At 38.8% G+C, this 19545-nt stretch overlaps 1 protein-coding gene across 1 annotated transcript in view; it reads left to right on the forward strand.

Annotated features, from left to right (window-relative positions):
* The window catches only part of MTIF2 (mitochondrial translational initiation factor 2), a 31341-nt gene that overhangs the window by 6826 nt on the left and 4970 nt on the right, over positions 1-19545 (forward strand). Inside the window, exons 6-13 of the mRNA XM_011996531.1 lie at positions 6447-6618; positions 7081-7241; positions 8630-8806; positions 11810-11949; positions 14861-14985; positions 17113-17317; positions 17678-17930; positions 18278-18439. Coding sequence (XP_011851921.1) covers positions 6447-6618; positions 7081-7241; positions 8630-8806; positions 11810-11949; positions 14861-14985; positions 17113-17317; positions 17678-17930; positions 18278-18439 — 1395 coding nt within the window. The remainder of the gene's footprint in view (positions 1-6446; positions 6619-7080; positions 7242-8629; positions 8807-11809; positions 11950-14860; positions 14986-17112; positions 17318-17677; positions 17931-18277; positions 18440-19545) is intronic.

Here is a 19545-nt window from a genome sequence, read left to right on the forward strand (position 1 = left end):
AGTCCCAGCTACTCGGGAGGCTGAGGCAGGAGAATGGCGTGAACCCAGGAGGCGGAGCTTGCAGTGAGCCGAGATCGCACCACTGCACTCCAGCCAGGGCGACAGAGTGAGAATCTGTCTTTAAAAAAAATATATACTGATAATAATAACTACAACTTGTCATAATATTATTTTTATTTATAAATGGAGCATATTATTGCCATTTTTATATTCCTTCATTGTGATGTGCTTATTACCAGTTTAGGATTTTTGAAACAAAATTTGAGTTTTCATTATAAAGTGACATTAAAATTCAGTATATGAGAAATATACCCTGTTATTGTAACAAAGTGTAACAGACTCTTGGGGAAAAAAAGAATTAATAGTAACTCATATATGTTAAGCCATTAATATGTACCAGTACTTTTTTAACTCTTGTACTTCTTCTCACAATGCCCTAAAGTTAGGTATCCTTATTTACAGGCTGGGAAAGTGAGGTTTAGAGAGGATAAGTAATTACCCACTCTTTCCAGCTAGTTGTGGGAGAACCAGGATTTGAACCTCGGAAATATGGGGAATATTTGATCTTACGAATTATGGCGCCAGAGCACATGCTGTTACTCATCAACCAAATTATCTCTCAAGAATTATTTTGTAAATCACAGCAATGCTAAACTTCAGTGTATTTCCTGCCTGAACGTGTTACTACTTTTTGTGCATGTACATCCTTACAAAGAGTACAAAATTGTTAGCACACTGTTTGGCTTTTTTTTTTTTTTTTTTTGAGACAGAGTTTCGCTCTTGTTAGCCAGGCTAGAGTGCAATGGCGCGATCTCAGCTCATCACAACCTCTGCCTCCTGGGTTCAAGCAGTTCTCCTGTCTCAGCCTCCCGAGCAGCTGAGATTACAGGCATGCACCACGACGCCTGACTAATTTTGTGTTTGTAGTAGAGATGAAGTTTCTGTATGTTGATCAGACTGGTCTTGAACTCCCGACCTCAGGTGATCCGCCCGCCTCGGCTTCCCAAAGTACTGGGATTACAGGCGTGAGCCACCGTGCCCGGCCTGTTTGGCATTTTTAATAATTTTGCAGATGGATTATTCAGTCATTTTATAGCTAGAAAACTATGAAAATAAATGAATATGGCTATATCATTCAGGATTTTTTCTACAGAAAATTGTATTGGTGTGGTTTTATAAATAGTATTGATGATAGGCTTGATTTTTAAAACTTTTTTTTGAGGCACAGTCTTGCTGTGTCACTCAGGCTGGAGTCCAGTGGCAGGATCTTGGCTCACTGCAACTTCTGACTCCCCGGTTCAAGTGATTCTTGTGCCTGAGCCTCCCAAGTAGCTGGGATTACAGGCATATGCCACCACACCCAGCTAATATTTGTATTTTTAGTAGAGACAGAGTTTCATTATGTGGGCCAGGCTGGTCTCAAACTCCTGACCTCAAGTGATCTGCACACCTTAGCCTTCCAAATGCTAGGATTACAGGGATGAGCCACTGTGCCTGGCAAAACTTTTTATTATTAGCAATTATCAGACAAATATGGTAGCAGAAAGAATGGAAAAAGCTTAAATGTATGCATAAGTCAGTGACAACAGATATTTTATTTTATCCATTAGTACTTCAGTATATATCTCTAAAAGATGAGTACTCCTTTTTTTTTTTTTTCAAACATTACCCCCTACCCCTATACACATAGAGGAACCCATAACCATAATTCTTTAGTATGACTAATAAATAGAATGATTAAAATACAAATTTAGTCTCATGGAGCAGTCCTCTAAACCCCAAACTGATTGTTTATGATGAAAATAAAGGGTGTCTATTTGAAGCTTATTTCATATTCAGATGTCTTCTGAATTAAAGATAGTTTTCATGAGGTGATTCTTTTTAACTACTATATATATTAGCGATATGAGTACTTTTTTTCCCTCTTCTCCTGGGTCATTTAAGTAGCTTGATGTAATATTTAATGTTGCAATATGTTGGATACTTTTCTACATGTAAATATTTAAGTCTTTGGTAAAAATAAAATAGTATGTTAATACCATATGCATTTAATACAGAGGGAAAATGATTATCTATGTAAGCTACTTCCCAAAAGTTCGATATAATGTATTGGAAAACTAGAGTATTAGGTATTTTTAGCATTATTAGAAATAGAATTGTACTCATATATATGTGTGTGTGTGTGTATATATATATGTATTTTTTTTTTTTGAGACAGAGTCTCGCTGTGTCTCCCAGGCTGGAGTGCAGTGGCGTGATCTCGGCTCACTGCAAGCTCCGCCTCCAGGGTTCACGCCATTCTCCCACCTCAGCCTCCCAAGTAGCTGAGACTACAGGCGCCCGCCACCACGCCCTGCTAGTTTTTTGTATTTTTAGTAGAGACGGGGTTTCACCATGTTAGCCAGGATAGTCTCGATCTCCTGACCTCGTGATCCACCCGCCTCGGCCTCCCAATGCTGGGATTACAGGCTTGAGCCACCGCGCCCGGCCTGTATATATATATTTTTTTGAACAGAGTTTCACTCTTGTTGTGCAGGCTGGAGTGCAATGGCGTGATCTTGGCTCACTGCAACCTCCACCTCTCAGGTTCAAGCAATTCTCCTGTCTCAGCCTCGCGAGTAGCTGGGATTACAGATGCCTAACATGCCTGGCTAAGTTTTTGTTTTTGAGACGGAGTCTTGCTCTCTCACCCAGTCTGGAGTGCAGTGGTAACGATCTCAGCTCACTGCAACTTCTCTCCCCCAGGTTCAAGCGATTCTCCTGCCTCAGCTTCCTAAGTAGCTGGGACTACAGGCATGCGCCACCACGCCTGGCTAATTTCTGTATTTTTAGTAGAGAGGAGGTTTCAGCATGTTGGCCTGGCTGGTCTCTAACTCCTGACCTCAGGTGATCCGCCCACCTTAGCCTCCCAAAGTGCTGGGATTACAGGCATGAGCCACTGCCCAGCCTCCTTGCTAATTTTTGTGTTTTAAGTAGAGATGGGGTTTCACCATGTTGATCAGGCTGGTCTCAAACTCCTGACCTCAGCTGATCCACCCACCTCAGCTTCCCAAAGTGGTGGGATTACAGGTGTGAGCCACCATGCCCAGCCAACTAATAATTTTTGTTTTGAAATAGTTTTACAGTTCTCTGAGAGCATATTCACATAGTAAATTTGAGTTGTATCATTCTTAAAATGTGTTTCCTTGGGAAAGCATGTGGTAGAAAGATAAATAGGAAATGGTTTCTTGGCATTATTGGTTGTTAAACACAACCATTTTAAAAAATTAAGTCATAAAGGTAGTAAAAACTCAAAAACTCTTTTACTGGCTGGGTGTGGTGGCTCATGTCTATAATCCCAGCACTTTCAGAGGCTGAGGCAAACATATCGCTTGAGCCCAAGAGTTTGAGATCAGCCTGGGCAACATGGTGAAGCCTCATCTTTACAAAAGAAATACAAAAATTAGCTGGGTATGGTGACGCAAGCCTCTAGTTCCTGCTTTTGAGGAGGCTGAGGTGGGAGGATTGCCTGGGAGGCAGAGGTTGCAGTGAGCCGAGATTGTGCCGCTGCATTCCAGCCAGGGCGACAGAGTGAGACCCTGCCTCAAAAAACCCCAAACAAACAAACTAACAAAACCAACTCTTCACTTCCCAATTATTTTATTGCATTTTACAATTATTTGTGTTCTCAAGGTTATTTATGCCTATCATATCTGTATGGTAGAAAGACTATATAGTAGTCTACTACTGTGCATCTCTTCCCAACTCTGTATTCAGTGACTTTATGTTGGTAGCTTGTAATCAACCATGGTGGGCATATTTGCACCATGGAAATTGGGGAATGCTGTAAATTAGAGGTTTATTTTTGACAGCATAGTTATTAAACATTTGCCAGCACACCAGTGAACAGGATGTTCTTTTAGTGTAATGTTCTGCTTATCTGAGGATGGCTTTCTTCCTTTTTTTTTTCTTGAGACGGAGTCTCACTCTTGCCCAGACTGGAGCACAGTGGCTCAGTCTTGGCTCACTACAACCTCCGCCTCCTGGGTTCAAGAGGTTCTCCTGCTTTAACCTCTGGAGCAGCTGGGATTACAGGTGTGTGCCACCATGCTCAGCTAATTTTTTGTATTTTTAATGGAGATGGGGTTTCACCATGTTGGGCAGGCTGGTTTCGAACTCCTGATCTCAGGTGATCTGCCCACCTCGGCCTCCCAAAGTGCTGGGATTACAGGCTTGAGCCACCACGCCCAGCTTTAAATATATTTTTATAGGGTGACTACAAGTCTGGAACATAAAACTACTTGTTTCATTATCATCACAGATACATTTGTTTATCATCCACAGGGAAACATGACTGAGATTAAAACAAAGCACATTAAATAAAATGAAAAAGAGAATAGGTAAATATTTTTCCTATATTTCAAGAGTTTTTGGGTTAGGTGCAGTAACCCCTGTAATTCCAGAACTTTGGGAGGCCAAGGTGGGAGAATTGCTTGACCAGGAGTTCAAAACCAACCTGGGCAACATGGCAAGACCCCTTCTCTACAAAAAATTAGTAGGATGTGGTGGTGGCACCTGTGGTTCCAGCTACAATGGAGACCGAGGCAGGAGGGTTGCTTGAGCCTGGGAATTTGAGGCTACAGCAGTGAGTTAGGATTGTGCCACTGTACTCTAGCCTGGACGACAGTGAAAGACCCTATCTCAAAAAAAAGTTTTTTGTTTTTTTTTGTTTCTTTTTATGTGATGGAGTCTCACTTTGTCACCCAGGCTGGAGTGCAGTGGCACATTCTTGGCTCACTGCAACATCTGTCTCCCGGGTTCAAGCGATTCTCCTGCCTCAACTTCCCATGTAGCTGGGACTACAGGCGCTGCCACCATGCCTAGCTAATTATTGTATTTTTAGTAGAAATGGGGTTTCACCATATTGGCCAGGCTGGTCTTGAACTCCTGACCTCATGATCTGCCCGCCTCAGCCTCCCAAAGTGCTGGGATTACAGGCATGAGCCACCATGCCTGGCCAAAAAATTTTTTTAAATAAAAAATAAAGACTTTTTGGACACCCTAGATACATAAACAGGTAAATGAATTGAGGATACATGTATTCAGAGAGAGATATATATATAGTGTGTGTGTGTCTGTACATACTGTCAGTTCTCATTATGCGTGGATTATTTATTTTAGGTGTGGATTCTGTATTTGAAAATTCACCTACTCAACAAAATGTATTTGCAGCTTAAAAATCAGTACTTGCTGGGCGCAGTGGCTCATGCCTGTGATCCCAGCACTTTGGGAGGCCCAGACAGGCAAATCACCTGAGGTCAGGAATTTGAGACCAGCCTAACCAACATGGTGAAACCCTGTCTACTAAAAATACAAAAATTAGCCAGGGATGGTGGCATGCACTTGTAGTCTCAGCTACTTAGGAGGCTGAGGCAGAAGAATTGTTTGAACCTGGGAAGCAGAGGCTGCAGCTAGCTGAGATTGCCCCACTGCACTTCAGCCTGGGTGACAACAGCGAAACTCTGTCCCAGAAAGAAAAAAAAAATCAGTACTCAGGTTCTCTTGCAGTTATTATTGGACATGTGCAGAACAGTGAAAAATGTGAGTTGTGCATTTTGCATGTTCTGAAGCTGAGGTTGAATGAGGTGACACTCTGTTTCAGCTGTCGTACTGCAAACAAGTGTCCTTTTTGTATTCTATTTAGTGCCATATTTTTTTTCACATTTTTATACTTTTTGTGGGTAATTTTGCTGTTTAAAATGGCTCCTAAATGTGGTACTGAAGTCCTATCTAGTGTTCCTAAGCTCAAGAAGGCTGTGATATGCCTTACAGAGAAAATATGCATCTCAAATAAGCTTGTTCCGGCATGAGTTATAGTGCAATTGGCCATGAGTTCAATGTTAATGAATCAAATATATATATAGTATCTTTAAACAGAAATGCATAAAACAAAATTATGTATTGATCAGTTAATGAAATGTCACTAAAGGCTTGCAGGAACCCAACTGTGTAGTTCCCCTCAGAACAGTGGTTCAGTATTTGCTAATTCAATAGTTTTGGTGACTTTATAGAACATAATTATTGCAAATAATGGGAATTGATTGTATACACACACACATTCATATATACATGACATTTGTGACTAATTTTTAGAGAAGTAGACTACAATCAATTATTATAAATGCTAAATCTATCTTAACATTTTACTGATGATTCAGATGGCTTAGAATACATAAATTCAAATATTTATGAATATGCAGAAAAGTCAGTAAATAGAAATGTATCATATTTTGAATAATTTAAAAACATTTTTTAGCTTCCTTGTGATTTATTTATTAATTAGAGAACCAGTTTGCATAGTTATTCCTCTCATTGAGTGTATTATTCATATGGACATTTATTAATAGAGATTACTTTCTTGAGCATTTGATTAATGATCCTAAAAGGTTTTATTTTATTCCAACCAGATTATATATATGAAGCTTTATTGAACACTGCTATTGACATAGATTCACTGGAAGCAGACTCACATTTAGATGAAGTCTGGATCAAGGAAGTGATAATGAAGGCAGGGATGAAGTTAAAGTGGAGTAAATTGAAACGGGACAAAGTCAAAAAAAATAAAGATGCTGTAAAAAGGTAAAACTTAACTGTATAGACTGGTGGGGTTTGGGAGAGACTACATAGTTATATTCACACTTTTTAATGGAAAGATTTGCTTTAAAATTTCTTTTGTAATAAAGATACGTGTGTATAAACTTTTCTTCAAAGTACTTAAAGCATTAGAAAGTATATTAATACATTCAAGTTATTATAAAACTGTAAGGTTTTTTTTAATTTGCTGAATGTATACATTGGTCTGAATTTTCAGATTTGATTAATTCTCATTCTTATGAAAATGTAAACCACAGGTAGGTAGGCAGTTATTAAATAGTCTGTCATAAGTCATTATATGTATAAGAAGGGGAAGTAGGCCTAATCCACACTGAATATTGGGTTTTATTGTTAATGGTAGCTCACAGGGATAAATGTGAACCAATTCACAGGCTATAAAGTATTTCTGATATTTAAGAAATGAAACTCTTTTGCTGTTAATTGTAGGCCCCAGGCAGATCCAGCTTTATTAACCCCAAGGTCCCCGATTGTTACTATAATGGGCCATGTTGATCACGGGAAAACGACATTACTTGACAAACTTCGAAAAACTCAAGTGGCAGCAATGGAAGTTGGAGGCATCACTCAGCACATTGGTGCCTTTCTTGGTATGAACACAAATTACCTTACAATGTGCTTGGGAATGCCACTTACTATTTTCTTAAACCAAATGTCATAGTGTGAAGTATACAAATTCAAAGTAAAAGAGAAGGCTAAAGCTTGCAGTCGTTGGTTGGATGAAATGTAGAGCAAGTGATTAGTAAAGCTATTTTTAAACTTTCTATGAGAAGAAAATTGTGTTAACTGTTTTTTTTTTGTTTTTTTTTTTCTTAAGACAGAGTATCACTCTGTCACCCAGGCTGGAGTGCAGTGGTGCAATCTTGGCTCACTGCAACCTCTGCCTTCCCGGTTCAAGCAGTGCTCCTGCCTCAGCCTCCCAGGTAGCTGGGACTACAGGTGTGCACCACTGTGCCTGGCTGATTTTTGTAGTTTTAGTTGAGGCAGGGTTTCCCCGTGTTGGCCAGGCTGGTCTCAAACTCCTGACCTTGTGATCGCCCGTCTCGGCCTCCCAAAGTGTTGGGATTACAGATGTGAACCATCATGCCTGGCCTAATTTTTTTGTATTTTTAGTAGAGACAGGGTTTTGCCATGTTGGCCAGGCTGGTGTCGAACCCCTAACCTCAAGTGATCTGCCCATCTTGACCTCCCAAAGTGCTAGGATTACAGGTGTGAGCCACCGCACCTGGCTGAAAATTGTGTTAACTTTTAATTCTAGCTCATTCTTAGTTTGATTTAATGAGCCTACAATTTTTTGTTAATTAATTATGTTTATATAACCTCCTTTGCTAGGTTGTGATAATGTTGCTGATAATAATTAAATAATAGTCCCAATTATGAGCACCTAGCATGTGTCCAAAACTATGCTAAGCACCTTATATGTTTTGTCTTTTTTATCTTACAACAACATCATAAGGTAGGTATTAATAGTTGCACTTACAAATAAGGAAGCTGATACTTCTTTGAGTTAAGTAACTTTCCCACAGTATATAGCCTGTAAGTAGCATAGCCAGGATTTAAACCCAAGGTCACTGGACTCAAATCCTGAGCTACTGCCTACTAAATCGCCTTTCTGTGGCTCAGACGGTTGTGCAACTCTGATTTGCTAAAGTAAGGGTGGCTCCCTGTACAACAGTTGGTCTGTTCTATCTCTAAAATAGATTTATCATTGATACATTTATGAAAGTAGTTATGTTCTAGAAATATGGAGACTTTAGTTTAAAATTTTTACGTGGAAAAAAACCCATAAAAGTTTCACTGGCATTTTATCACTTTTCATTGTGAAATTATTATGATCTGTGTTCTGATTAAGATTAATGGAAGGAATAAAATTATGTTAAAGAATTATTGATGGTTTCAGATAATGTCACATATATTCTTTGGTATTAAGGAAGTACATGTTTGAGTCCTTGATGTTCTTGAATTTCTGTTTCCACAGTTTCTCTGCCTTCTGGGGAAAAGATAACTTTTCTTGATACTCCAGGACATGCTGCTTTCTCAGCAATGAGAGCCAGAGGGGCTCAGGTCACTGATATTGTCATCTTGGTTGTAGCTGCAGATGATGGGGTGATGAAACAAACTGTAGAATCTATTCAGCATGCCAAAGATGCACAAGGTACTGTGTGGCTGACTTAATGGATGTACTACATAAAGTCAAAGTTCTGGGGCCATTTACATATAGCTCATTTAGTCTTCACAACAATCCCAGAGTTATACCTGTATTATAGATAAGCCTCAAAGATAAATTGTTTTCCCACAGACTTATAACTAATAGGAAGAGTATAGCAGGATTCAACTTGGGACTTGTGACCATAAGTACATACCACAGGTACAGTCTTTCCTATGCTTTTTTTTGTTTTGTTTTCAACTTTTTATCATGGAAATTTTAAACAGATACAAAAGTAAGAAGATAATAATGAAATTCTATGTACCCATCATCTAAATTCATTACAAGTTGCATAGTGGTTATATTCTGTTATTTCCTGTTAATTTATTATGTGGAATTCTTCTCTAAAGAGAAACTTTCCCTTCTGCTTTAAATAAGTTCTTATCTGATCAAACATATAAAATTGAAACTTTTGGAAAATCACTTAATGATCGTCTCCCTTATTTCTTCATTTAAAAGTTATAATAATAAATACTCACACATGTAATTACACATTCTAGGCTGGAGTGGTGGCTCACACCTGTAATCCCAGCACTTTGGGAGGCTGAGGCCGGTGGATCACCTGAGGTCGTTGGGAGTTCGAGATCAGCTTGACCAGCATGGAGAAACCTCGTCTCTACTAAAAATACAAAATTAGCCAGGCGTGGTGGCGCATAACTGTAATTCCAGCTACTCAGGAGGCTGAGGCAGGAGAATCACTTGAACCCAGGAGGCAGAGGTAGTGGTGAGCTGAGATCACGCCATTGCACTCCAGCCTGGGCAACGAAAGCAAAACTCCGTCTCAAAAAAAAAAAAGTTACACATTCAATATATTCATTTTTATTCTGAAATGACTGTACCCCTACCCTTACTGAGAAAATGTACTTGATGAAGTGTGTCATATTCCCCCCAGATTTACTGGCAAGATTTTTAAAAGGTTGGGAGTTATTGAGCTAGTCCAGTTCTTTTATTTTACAGCATGGAAAGTAAGACTCAGACAGCAGCCAGTACTCTCCGTAATTATATACAATTATACAACTAATTTTCAGTATGTCTGCATTTGGAATTTAGATCTGCTAGCTTCCAATGTTATTCTCTTTCCTTTCTAATTCCTTAAAACTGCCTTTGTGTGATGTACTATGTTCTTAATGATTCTAGGGAATACATGGCAAGAAGAGAGGGATAAATTTGCCAGGGATCCCATTACAAAACAACTGGCTGAGATAGGATAAATTCATTAGATCATGCTTTGTACACCTCTTCTCTTGGTACCTACCTGTTAAGTTCCAGCTCATCAACATGGAATGTACTTTTTCTTTCTCTTTTCTTTTCTTTTTTTTTTTTTTTTTTTTTTTTTTTTTTTTGAGCCGGAGTTTTGCTCTTATCATCCAGGCTGGAATGCAGTGGTGCAATCTTGGCTCAGGCTCACTTCAACCTCCTTCTCCCAGGTTCAAGTGATTCTCCTGCCTCAGCCTCCCGAGTAGCTGGGATTACAGGTGACCGCCACCACACTCAGCTCATTTTTGTATTTTTAGTAGAGATGGTGTTTTACCATGTTGGCTAGGCTGGTCTCAAACCCCTGACCTCAGGTGATTTACCTGCCTTGGCCTCCCAAAGTGCTGGGATTACAGGCGTGAGCCACCATGCCCGGCTGGGATGTACTTTTTTGTAATAGTATGTTGTGGATTGCAAAACTTTTTTGTATATTTTAAAATTTCTGTTTGATACCTGAGAAAATTACAGAGATGATGAAAGCAGCCACAGAATTATCTCATAGAATTTTGTGTGATTTCTCTAAAGAGAGGATATGTCTAGTGATAAGCAGATTAAAAGATTATTTGGTCCTTTCATTAAGTAAACATTTATTGAGAGCCTATGTGTTAGTCGACTATGTGTTGGTCACTGACCTAGGTGTATGAATAAATAGTATAAGTCCTAAAAGGAAATTTGTGATATTGGTACTTAGTTTTAACCTAGGATGAGATGTTGGGTTTTAACAATGTGTTAATAAACCCTGGAAAGAAGAGGCAAATGATCTAGTAGTATTGAATTGGAATCTTCTCATGATTTTTTTTGTTTTGCTTTGGAGATTATCTCCAGTATACTTGTTGATCTTGCTTTTATGTTTAAGGATAGGCCTTTTTCTACCCAAAATACAGTTGACCTTTGAACATCACGGGTTTGAACTGTGTGAGTCTACTTAACACACACATTTTTTTCAACCAAACATAAATAAAACAGCATTCACAGAATTTGAAACTTCCTTACATGGCTTTTTGTACACACGGTTCTGTAGAGCTGGCTGCAAGACTTGAGTATGCCGGGATTTTGATACAGGCAGTGGTGGGGGTTCCTAGAACCAATCCACCAGTATACCCAGGAATGACTGTGTTGTTTGTTGTGTTTTTTTTTTTTGAGATGGAGTCTCTCTCTGTTGCCCACGCTGGAGTGCAGTGGCACGATTTCAGCTCACTGCAAGCTCTACCTTCCCGGTTCAAGCGATTCTCCTGCCTCGGACTCCCAAGTAGCTGGGATTATAGGCGTGTGCCACCACGCCCGGCTAATTTTTGTATTTTTTAGTAGACATGGGATTTCTCCATGTTGGCCAGGCTGATCTCAAACTCCTAACCTCAGGTGATCCACCCGCCTCAGCTTCCAAAAGTGCTAGGATTACAGGCATGAGCCACTGCACCCAGCCCAACTGTATTGTTTTTTTTAATAATCTCAGGTGTCTGTTATTCACTCAAAATCTGCTTATAATTATACTTTTAACATCTTGCATCTGGATTTCTTTATGTGTAGAGAGCAGAGTAGGGTGATATGACTCTAAAGTGGGTCATTTTGGCCTTTTGTTAGATAAAAACATCCACTGAATAAAGAGAAAACTGGAACAGAAAGTTGGTGTCTTTCACTGTGAATACCTGGAATTGAAGGTGTCATCATTTTCACTCTATTTAACTCCGTTTCTTTCAGTTCCTATTGTCCTTGCCATAAATAAATGTGACAAAGCTGAGGCTGATCCTGAAAGAGTGAAAAAAGAGCTGCTGGCTTATGATGTGGTATGTGAAGATTATGGAGGTGATGTTCAAGCAGTGCCTGTCTCCGCACTTACGGTAAATGTGGGGACTTCATATGAATATGCCTGAATGGGAACGCTGTACACAATGCACACAGTATATTACATCTAAAGAACATTTTGATGTACATAATTTGTGTTGTTTTTAAAACATTTTCCGGGTGTCAGGCAAAGATGGTATTATCTCGGTTTGGCACATTAGGAATTAGGCTCAGAGAGGTCAGTCACCAGCTGATCAGTGTGGAGTCAAGTCTAAATGGAATATGTTTTTTATTATGAGATACTTAGGATGAGAATAAATGGGGAATAAGGGAAATAGTAGGATAAAGACGTGGTGCGATCACAGCTCACTGCAGCCTTCACCTCCAAAGCTCAAGTTGTCCTCCCACCTCAGCCTCTTGAGTAGTTTGGGTTACAGGCAGGTGCCATCCCATGCCTAGCTAATTTTAAAAATTTTTTGTAGACATAGGGTGTCACTGTGTTGCTTAGGCTGGTCTTGAACACCTGGCCTCAAGCCATTGTCCCACCTTGGCCTCCCAAAGCACCGAGATTACAAGTGTGAGCCACTGTGCCTGACCAAAGACTGTCTTAAGCAGAAATGAAATCCAGTTGTTAACAAAAAAGTGCTTATATTTCATGCCTCTTACAAGTGGAAAACAGGCCTTACAGCATTTAAGAGATTTAAACAAAAAGTTCATGAATACCAAGATTAAATATTAAGTTGATTTTGTTGTTGATTGACTGAATGTTTTTGTGGATTAAATTGCTACATGTTTTAAAATGTTATTTAAATGAATTCCATTTTCTTTAAAATTACCATCTATTCTTTCTTGAATATAAGCACCAAGGAAAGTCAGTACTTGCCTCATAACAGTGTTTTCCAATTCTTTTACCCCGTAGAGGTTGCTGCTAAGTAACCTTTTTTGTCCATCCTTGTTATATAATATAGCCTTTTTTTTTCCTCCTGATCATTCACTGAAGGGATGGTGGGTTAATCTACACCTTCCTCCAATTAAATCTCATTTCATCTTTACTTTTCCTAAATGTGTTACCTCCAAGATACTTAGAAATTATGCCTCCATTAGTAGTAAAACTGTGCATCTTTTTCTCTGAAATTTATAAAATGCTGACTTAGACTTTGTTATCTTCTGCACTCTCTCTCAATTGTTACTGCACTTCGAAAGCCACATGTTAAGCTTACTACAATAAGATTAAAATATTTGGCCAGGCGCAGTGACTTACACCTGTAATCCTAGCACTTTGGGAGGCCGAGATGGTCGGATCCGTTGAGGCAGGAGTTCAAGACCAGCCTGGGCAACATGGTGAGACCTTGTCTCTACAAATAAACACAAAAATTAGCCTGGCTTGGTGGCATGTGCCTGTAGTCCTAGCTATTGGGGAGGCTGAGGCTGGAGGATCACTTGAGCGAGGGAGGTGGAGGTTGCAGTGAGCTGAGATGATGCCACTGCACTCCAGCCTTGATAACAGAGTGAGACCCTGTCTAAAAAAAAAAAAAAAATTAAAATATTTGAAGAGTTGACTACCTTTTCTGACCAGATACCATGAGATGAGTAGGTAGATATAAAGCTGCTTAGGCAGATTTGGAGGTGTGTCAGAGATGATTCCAAGGGAATGGAGGGGATTGGAAGAGAGTGGCAGGGAGGTAAGATGATTTTCTAAGGTATGTAAAGGATTACTTCATGCAAGTTAACAACTCTAGTTCTGCTTTTTGGAGCAGCATTTTGTAAATTGGAATAAATACTAGGAATAAGTGGGTGGGTAAGCAAAATATTTAGTCAATTTTTTTTGTTTTGTTTTACAGTTGTCTATTGTTTTATTTTTTATTTTTTGAAACAAAGTCTTGCTGTGTGTCTCAGGCTGGAGTGCATGGCATGATCTTGGCTCACTGCAACCTCTGCCTCTGGGTTCAAGCAATTTTCCTGCCTCAGCCTCCTGAGTAGCTGGGATTACAGGCACGTGCCACCACACCCGCCTAATTTTTTGTATTTTTAGTAGAGACAGGGTTTTACCATGTTGGCTGGTCTCGAACTCCTAAGTGCCAGTTTCAGCTTCCCAAAGTGCTGGGATTACAGGCATGAGCCACTGTGCCCAGCCCTTGTCTGTTGTTTTATATTTGGTAACAACTGTGAGCAATCTCTTAGCTGATACGAGGAGTGGAAAAATACCTTGCCTATCAGTTCCAGTTCCATCACCAGTTAATCGACTGTGTGATCTTGGAGCCCTAGAGAGCATAGTAAACATAGACCATGAAAGGTAAAAGAATCACCCACTCCAGCTTCTTCATTTTATGGTTGAGGTAAGAAGATCCAGGGAGGTGAGGTAATTTCTTTTTTAAAGGGTGCACAGCTGGGTCGTTATAAAGCATAGCTTAGAGCCTAAATCTCTAGTTAGTGCTTTTTCTCCTCATTTATTTATTTTCTCATCATTTATTTAATAAGGGTAAGTAATGCTTGATTTACTTTATAGGATTCTTGAGTTGATCAAATGAAATAATAGATGTGAAATCTCGTTCAGTTGGGTAGAACTTAAAAAAAGAAAGCAAGAGGAAGGAAACACAATTGTAGGGACAGACGGAGGAGAAAGAAAAGAATGAAGCATTGCATGTGTTTATGAAAGGGATAGTAACAAGTACCACCAGTGGCCATACTTTAAAAAAAAATAGCCACTTATTCCTTGCAAGATCTGTCCATGGCTCAGGTTTTCTTGCTGATCCCTCCCTCCCTTCCATTCTTCCCATTCTCTTTTTTCTTATTTTCTTTTCCCCTCCCTCCCTTCCTTTCTTTGTTAAATTGAGTAATCATGCTTTTAATGATTAAAGAGAAAAGTATAATATATCTTGCAAGGATTATGTGACTTTCTGTCCTTGGTATTTATATTTACTGATAATATTTATTAATGTGTATTAATAACCTTTGTTATTGTTAAAGGGCAATAATCTGATGGCTTTGGCAGAAGCAACAATTGCTCTTGCAGAAATATTAGAATTGAAAGCAGATCCCAATGGTCCAGTGGAAGGAACAGTAATAGAGTCTTTCACAGACAAAGGAAGAGGGTAGGACTCTTAAACTGCTTGCCTTTTTAATTTGTTCTGTGGTTTTTGTGACTTGATTATATGATGATATATTATTCTTGTTGCATGTTACTGTTGCATGTTACTGTTAGTTCATGAACAATATTTTCAAAGCATTTGTTTTAAAAAGTATTTTATTGTTTGTACTGACACAAGAACACAAGAATGCGGTTATTATCAGTAGACCATAGCAACTATCCATATACATCTAGTAGTCATATTTAGATGACATAAGTAGTTCAATTTGTTTTATTTTTTTCCCCCACTGACTCGACTGAATTGGTAAAGTCTTACAGATAACATAAATTAGAATGAAATACCAATAGTTGCATTTTAGGGTTTGTAAATTCTTTATACCTTCCCCATTAATATAATACGCAGAAAGATCTTTGAAGTGGTGTGCTTGAATTTTCCTCTGTTTCAGCAAGAGAGGTTTTCTCATTGTTTTACACTCTCTAACAACTGTGAGTAATCCCTTAGCTGATGGAGACTGGGATAGAAAGTGGGTTAAGATTCTGTCAGAACACTTTGCTCCGTTTCTTCTCTTAGCATAACCTTGTAAGAAATTATTTTTTTAAAATTGTGGTAAGAAACACCTAACATCCCATTTATTATGTTAACCATATTTAAATATACAGTTCAGTATTGTTGTTTATTCACATTGTTGTACAACAGATCTGTTGAACTATTTTATCTTGTAAAACTGAAAGTCTATACCTTTTAAAATTACCTCAGTCCTTCTCCCGAGCCCTTGGCAACCACCTTTCTGTTTTCTGTTTTTCTTTTATTTATTTATTTTTGAGACAGACTTTTGCTCTTGTTGCCCAGGCTGGAGTGAAGTGGCCATGATCTCAGCTCACTGCAACCTCTGCTCCCCGGGTTCAAGCGATTCTCTTGCCTCAGCCTCCCAGGTAGCTGGGATTTACAGGCACTCGCCACCACGCCTGGCTACTTTTTGTATTTTTGGTAGAGACAGGGTTTTCGCCATGTTGGCCAGGCCAGTCTCGAACTCCTGACCTCAGGTGATTCACCCGCCTCAGCCTCCCAAAGTGTTGGGATTACAGGCGTGAGCCACTATGCCTGGCATTGTTTTCTGTTTTTATTTTGTGACTACTATAGATACTTCATATGAGTGGAATCATACAGTATGTGTCCATTTGTAACTGGCTTATTTCATTTTGTATAATGTTCTAGAGTTTCATTCATGTTGTAACCCGTGAAAAGATTTCCTTTTTTAAAAAAATTTAATATTTATTTATTTTTTAATTTTTCTTTTTTTGAGATGGAGTCTTGCTCTATCACCCAGGCTGGAGTGTAGTAGTGCGATCTCGGCTCAGTGCAGCCTCTGCCTCCCAGGTTCAAGTGATTCTCCTGCCTCAGCCTCCTGAGTAGCTGGGACTGTAGGCACGTGCCACCACACTCGGCTAATTTTTGTATTTTTAGTAGAGATGGGGTTTCACCATGTTGGCCAGGCTGGTCTCGAACTCCTGACCTCAGTTGATGTACCCACCTCGGCCTCCCAAAGTGCTGGGATTACAGGTGTGAGCCACTTCACCCAGCCTATTTTTTTTTTAATTGAGATGGGGTCCTGCTATGTTGCCCAGGCTGGTCTCAAACTCATGAGCTCAAGTAGTCCACCCGTACCTTGGCCTTCAAAAGTGCTGCTGGGATTACAGCCATGAGCCACTATACCTGGCCAATTTCCTTCTTTTTAAAGACTGTATAATATTCCTTTGTATGTAAAATCCACATTTTCTTTGGAAGAAATGTCCATTTGTCTTTTGATGGACATTTGGGTTGCTTCTACTTCTTGGCTATTGCAAATAAATTTGTTTAAAATGGTCTTGATAGGCTGACTTTGAACTCGGGGGCTCAAGTGATCCTCTTGCCTTAGCCCGCTGAATAGCTGGGATTGCAGGTGTGCCATTGCACCCAGCTTTGAAATGTTTTTATAGTATGAAAAACTGCTTAAGAAGTTAAGTGGCAGAATTAATCTTGTGTATACACATGTTTATGTAATTTAAACTTCATAAAGATATCTTTGCTCTACTTAAAGTACAATTACATCCTGATTATGACATTAAAAATATACTTTTATTTTCATTTTAGTCCTGTTACTACAGCTATAATTCAAAGAGGAACTTTAAGAAAAGGCTGTGTTCTGGTTGCTGGAAATTGTTGGGCAAAAGTACGCTTAATGTTTGATGAAAATGGAAAAACAATCCATGAGGCCCATCCCAGCATGCCAGTGGGAATTACAGGCTGGAGAGACCTTCCTTCTGCAGGAGAAGAAATTCTTGAAGTAGAATCTGAGGTATATCAAGCTTAATTCCTATATGTAGGATGTAATATAATGATTTTAAATGTCAGTTTACAATGTTATACCAAATATGTGTATTAATGTTAACAAATAATTCTAGATTATAAGAGGCTGTGAGGATGCAAGTTGTGCTATTACAGCATTAGACTATAGAATTTTGGGGGGATAAGATTTTTAAATCATTTCAATTATATAAGCTCTCAAATTAAAATTTTACATGTTTCTTGAAACTTATAAAAGTAGCAGTTTCATACATGAGTTACGCTAATTTCCTAATGGGGGACAACACAAAGGCTTTAATCTAGCAGTTATTGTTGTCTACTTCATTAAATAACGCGTTTTTCCCCTATAAAGCCAAGGGCACGTGAAGTTGTTGACTGGAGGAAGTATGAACAAGAACAGGAGAAAGGTAAAGAGGATGTGAAAATAATAGAAGAAAAGCGAAAGGAACACCAAGAAGTATATCAGAAAGCCCGTGAGAAGTATAGCAATGTGCAGTGGAAGAAGAGATCACTTCTACAGTATTTAGAAATAAAAGAACAAACATCCTTAAAGCGAAAAGAGGAAATGGAAAGAGATTCAAATGTACTTCCTGTGATTATTAAAGGTATGTTTTTAAAGATTTTACATTACATTCTCTGAATATATATATATATATATATATTTTTTAACTATTCTCATAGTTTGGTCCTTTACATTTACATGAAAATTATTTCAGTATTTTAGGAGAGATTTTCTTATTCAACATATTTCTTGCTGATTTTGTTGTAAATGAACCTTTGGTTCATTATATGCTATTAAGTCAAGTAGGTATATGTAATGCTAAGCCTACATAAAAGTGGATTTAGTGGTAAATGACATTCCTATCATGGCTTTAAATAGATTATTGTCATTTTTATGTCTGCTGATGTCTAACTCGTAAAAGCAACAATTATAAACTTTTTCTGTATTTAGGTGATGTTGATGGTTCTGTTGAGGCCATTTTGAACATTATAGATACCTATGATGCTTCACACGAGTGTGAACTAGAATTAGTACATTTTGGAGTAGGTGATATAAGTGCAAATGATGTTAACCTTGCTGAAACATTTAATGGTAAGGATTCCATTTTTTCTTGTTAATCTCTGTTCCCTAAATAACACTGAACCATCTGCTTCTGTCTTTTGTTGCTTGGCTTGTCACACCTGACATTTATTCCCATCAGCATCACCCTTCCTGCTATAGTCCAGTCCCAGCTAGCAATTTAAACTGAATGGGATGTGCAGTATTGTGGCCATAGCTCCATTTGTTGTGGTTGTATTGCAATTTTGGGGAACTATTTCAAGACCTAGTCACGTTTATCTTTTTTTTCAAAGCACCATTACTGCCCCCTCTCCCTACTCCTCCAAGTTCTTTACTATCCCACGGTTGATTCTCATATCTTTCATTAGACTTCTGAATGTTCCTAGCACTGTAATCACCCTATTCAGTCTTTCCTTCATCTTTTACTTTTGGCTTCCTATCTTTGGTAATTGATAACTTTATATGTCATATCTTTTTAGAGCAAAAGGTCTTTTTAGCTTTATAAGCCTAGAAGGCATGGAACTGTCTTTACTAGTTGAATTTATGATACACAAAAAGGGGGACTCATGACTGTTAAATAAGTGGAACACCTAGTAAAGCAAAAACATTGTTGAGTTATTAGGAATCATTTAGGAAAGAGATTTCTTTGAAACCTGACTTGATTAGAGTTAGATGTCACCTCTACTGAAAAGGATAGAGGTAACATCTAACTGATTAATTAAACGTATTTCATAGGCACTGACTGGCTTAGTACTGTGCTGTAATATAGACAGTGTATTGAATGATATTGAAATGACTTTTTTTCTTTTTTTTTTTTTTGGAGACAGAGCCTCACTCTGTCGCCCAGGCTGACATGTGGCATCGTCTCGGCTCACTGCAACCTCTGTCTCCCTTGTTCAAGGGATTCTCCTGCCACAGCCCCGACTGAGTAGCTGGGATTACAGGCGTGCACCACCATACCTGGCTAATTTTGTATTTTTAGTAGAGACAGGGTTTCACCATGTTGGCCAGGCTGGTCTTGAACTCCTGACCTAGGTGGTCCACCTGCCTTGGCCTCCCAAAGTGCTGGGATTATAGGCATGAACCATTGTGCCCAGCCAATTGAATGACTTCTTTTTCTTGAGACGGAGTTTTGCTTTTGTCAACCAGGCTGGAATGCA

This window comes from Mandrillus leucophaeus, unplaced genomic scaffold, assembly GCF_000951045.1.
Source record: "Mandrillus leucophaeus isolate KB7577 unplaced genomic scaffold, Mleu.le_1.0 Scaffold518, whole genome shotgun sequence".
Taxonomy (NCBI): domain Eukaryota; kingdom Metazoa; phylum Chordata; class Mammalia; order Primates; family Cercopithecidae; genus Mandrillus; species Mandrillus leucophaeus.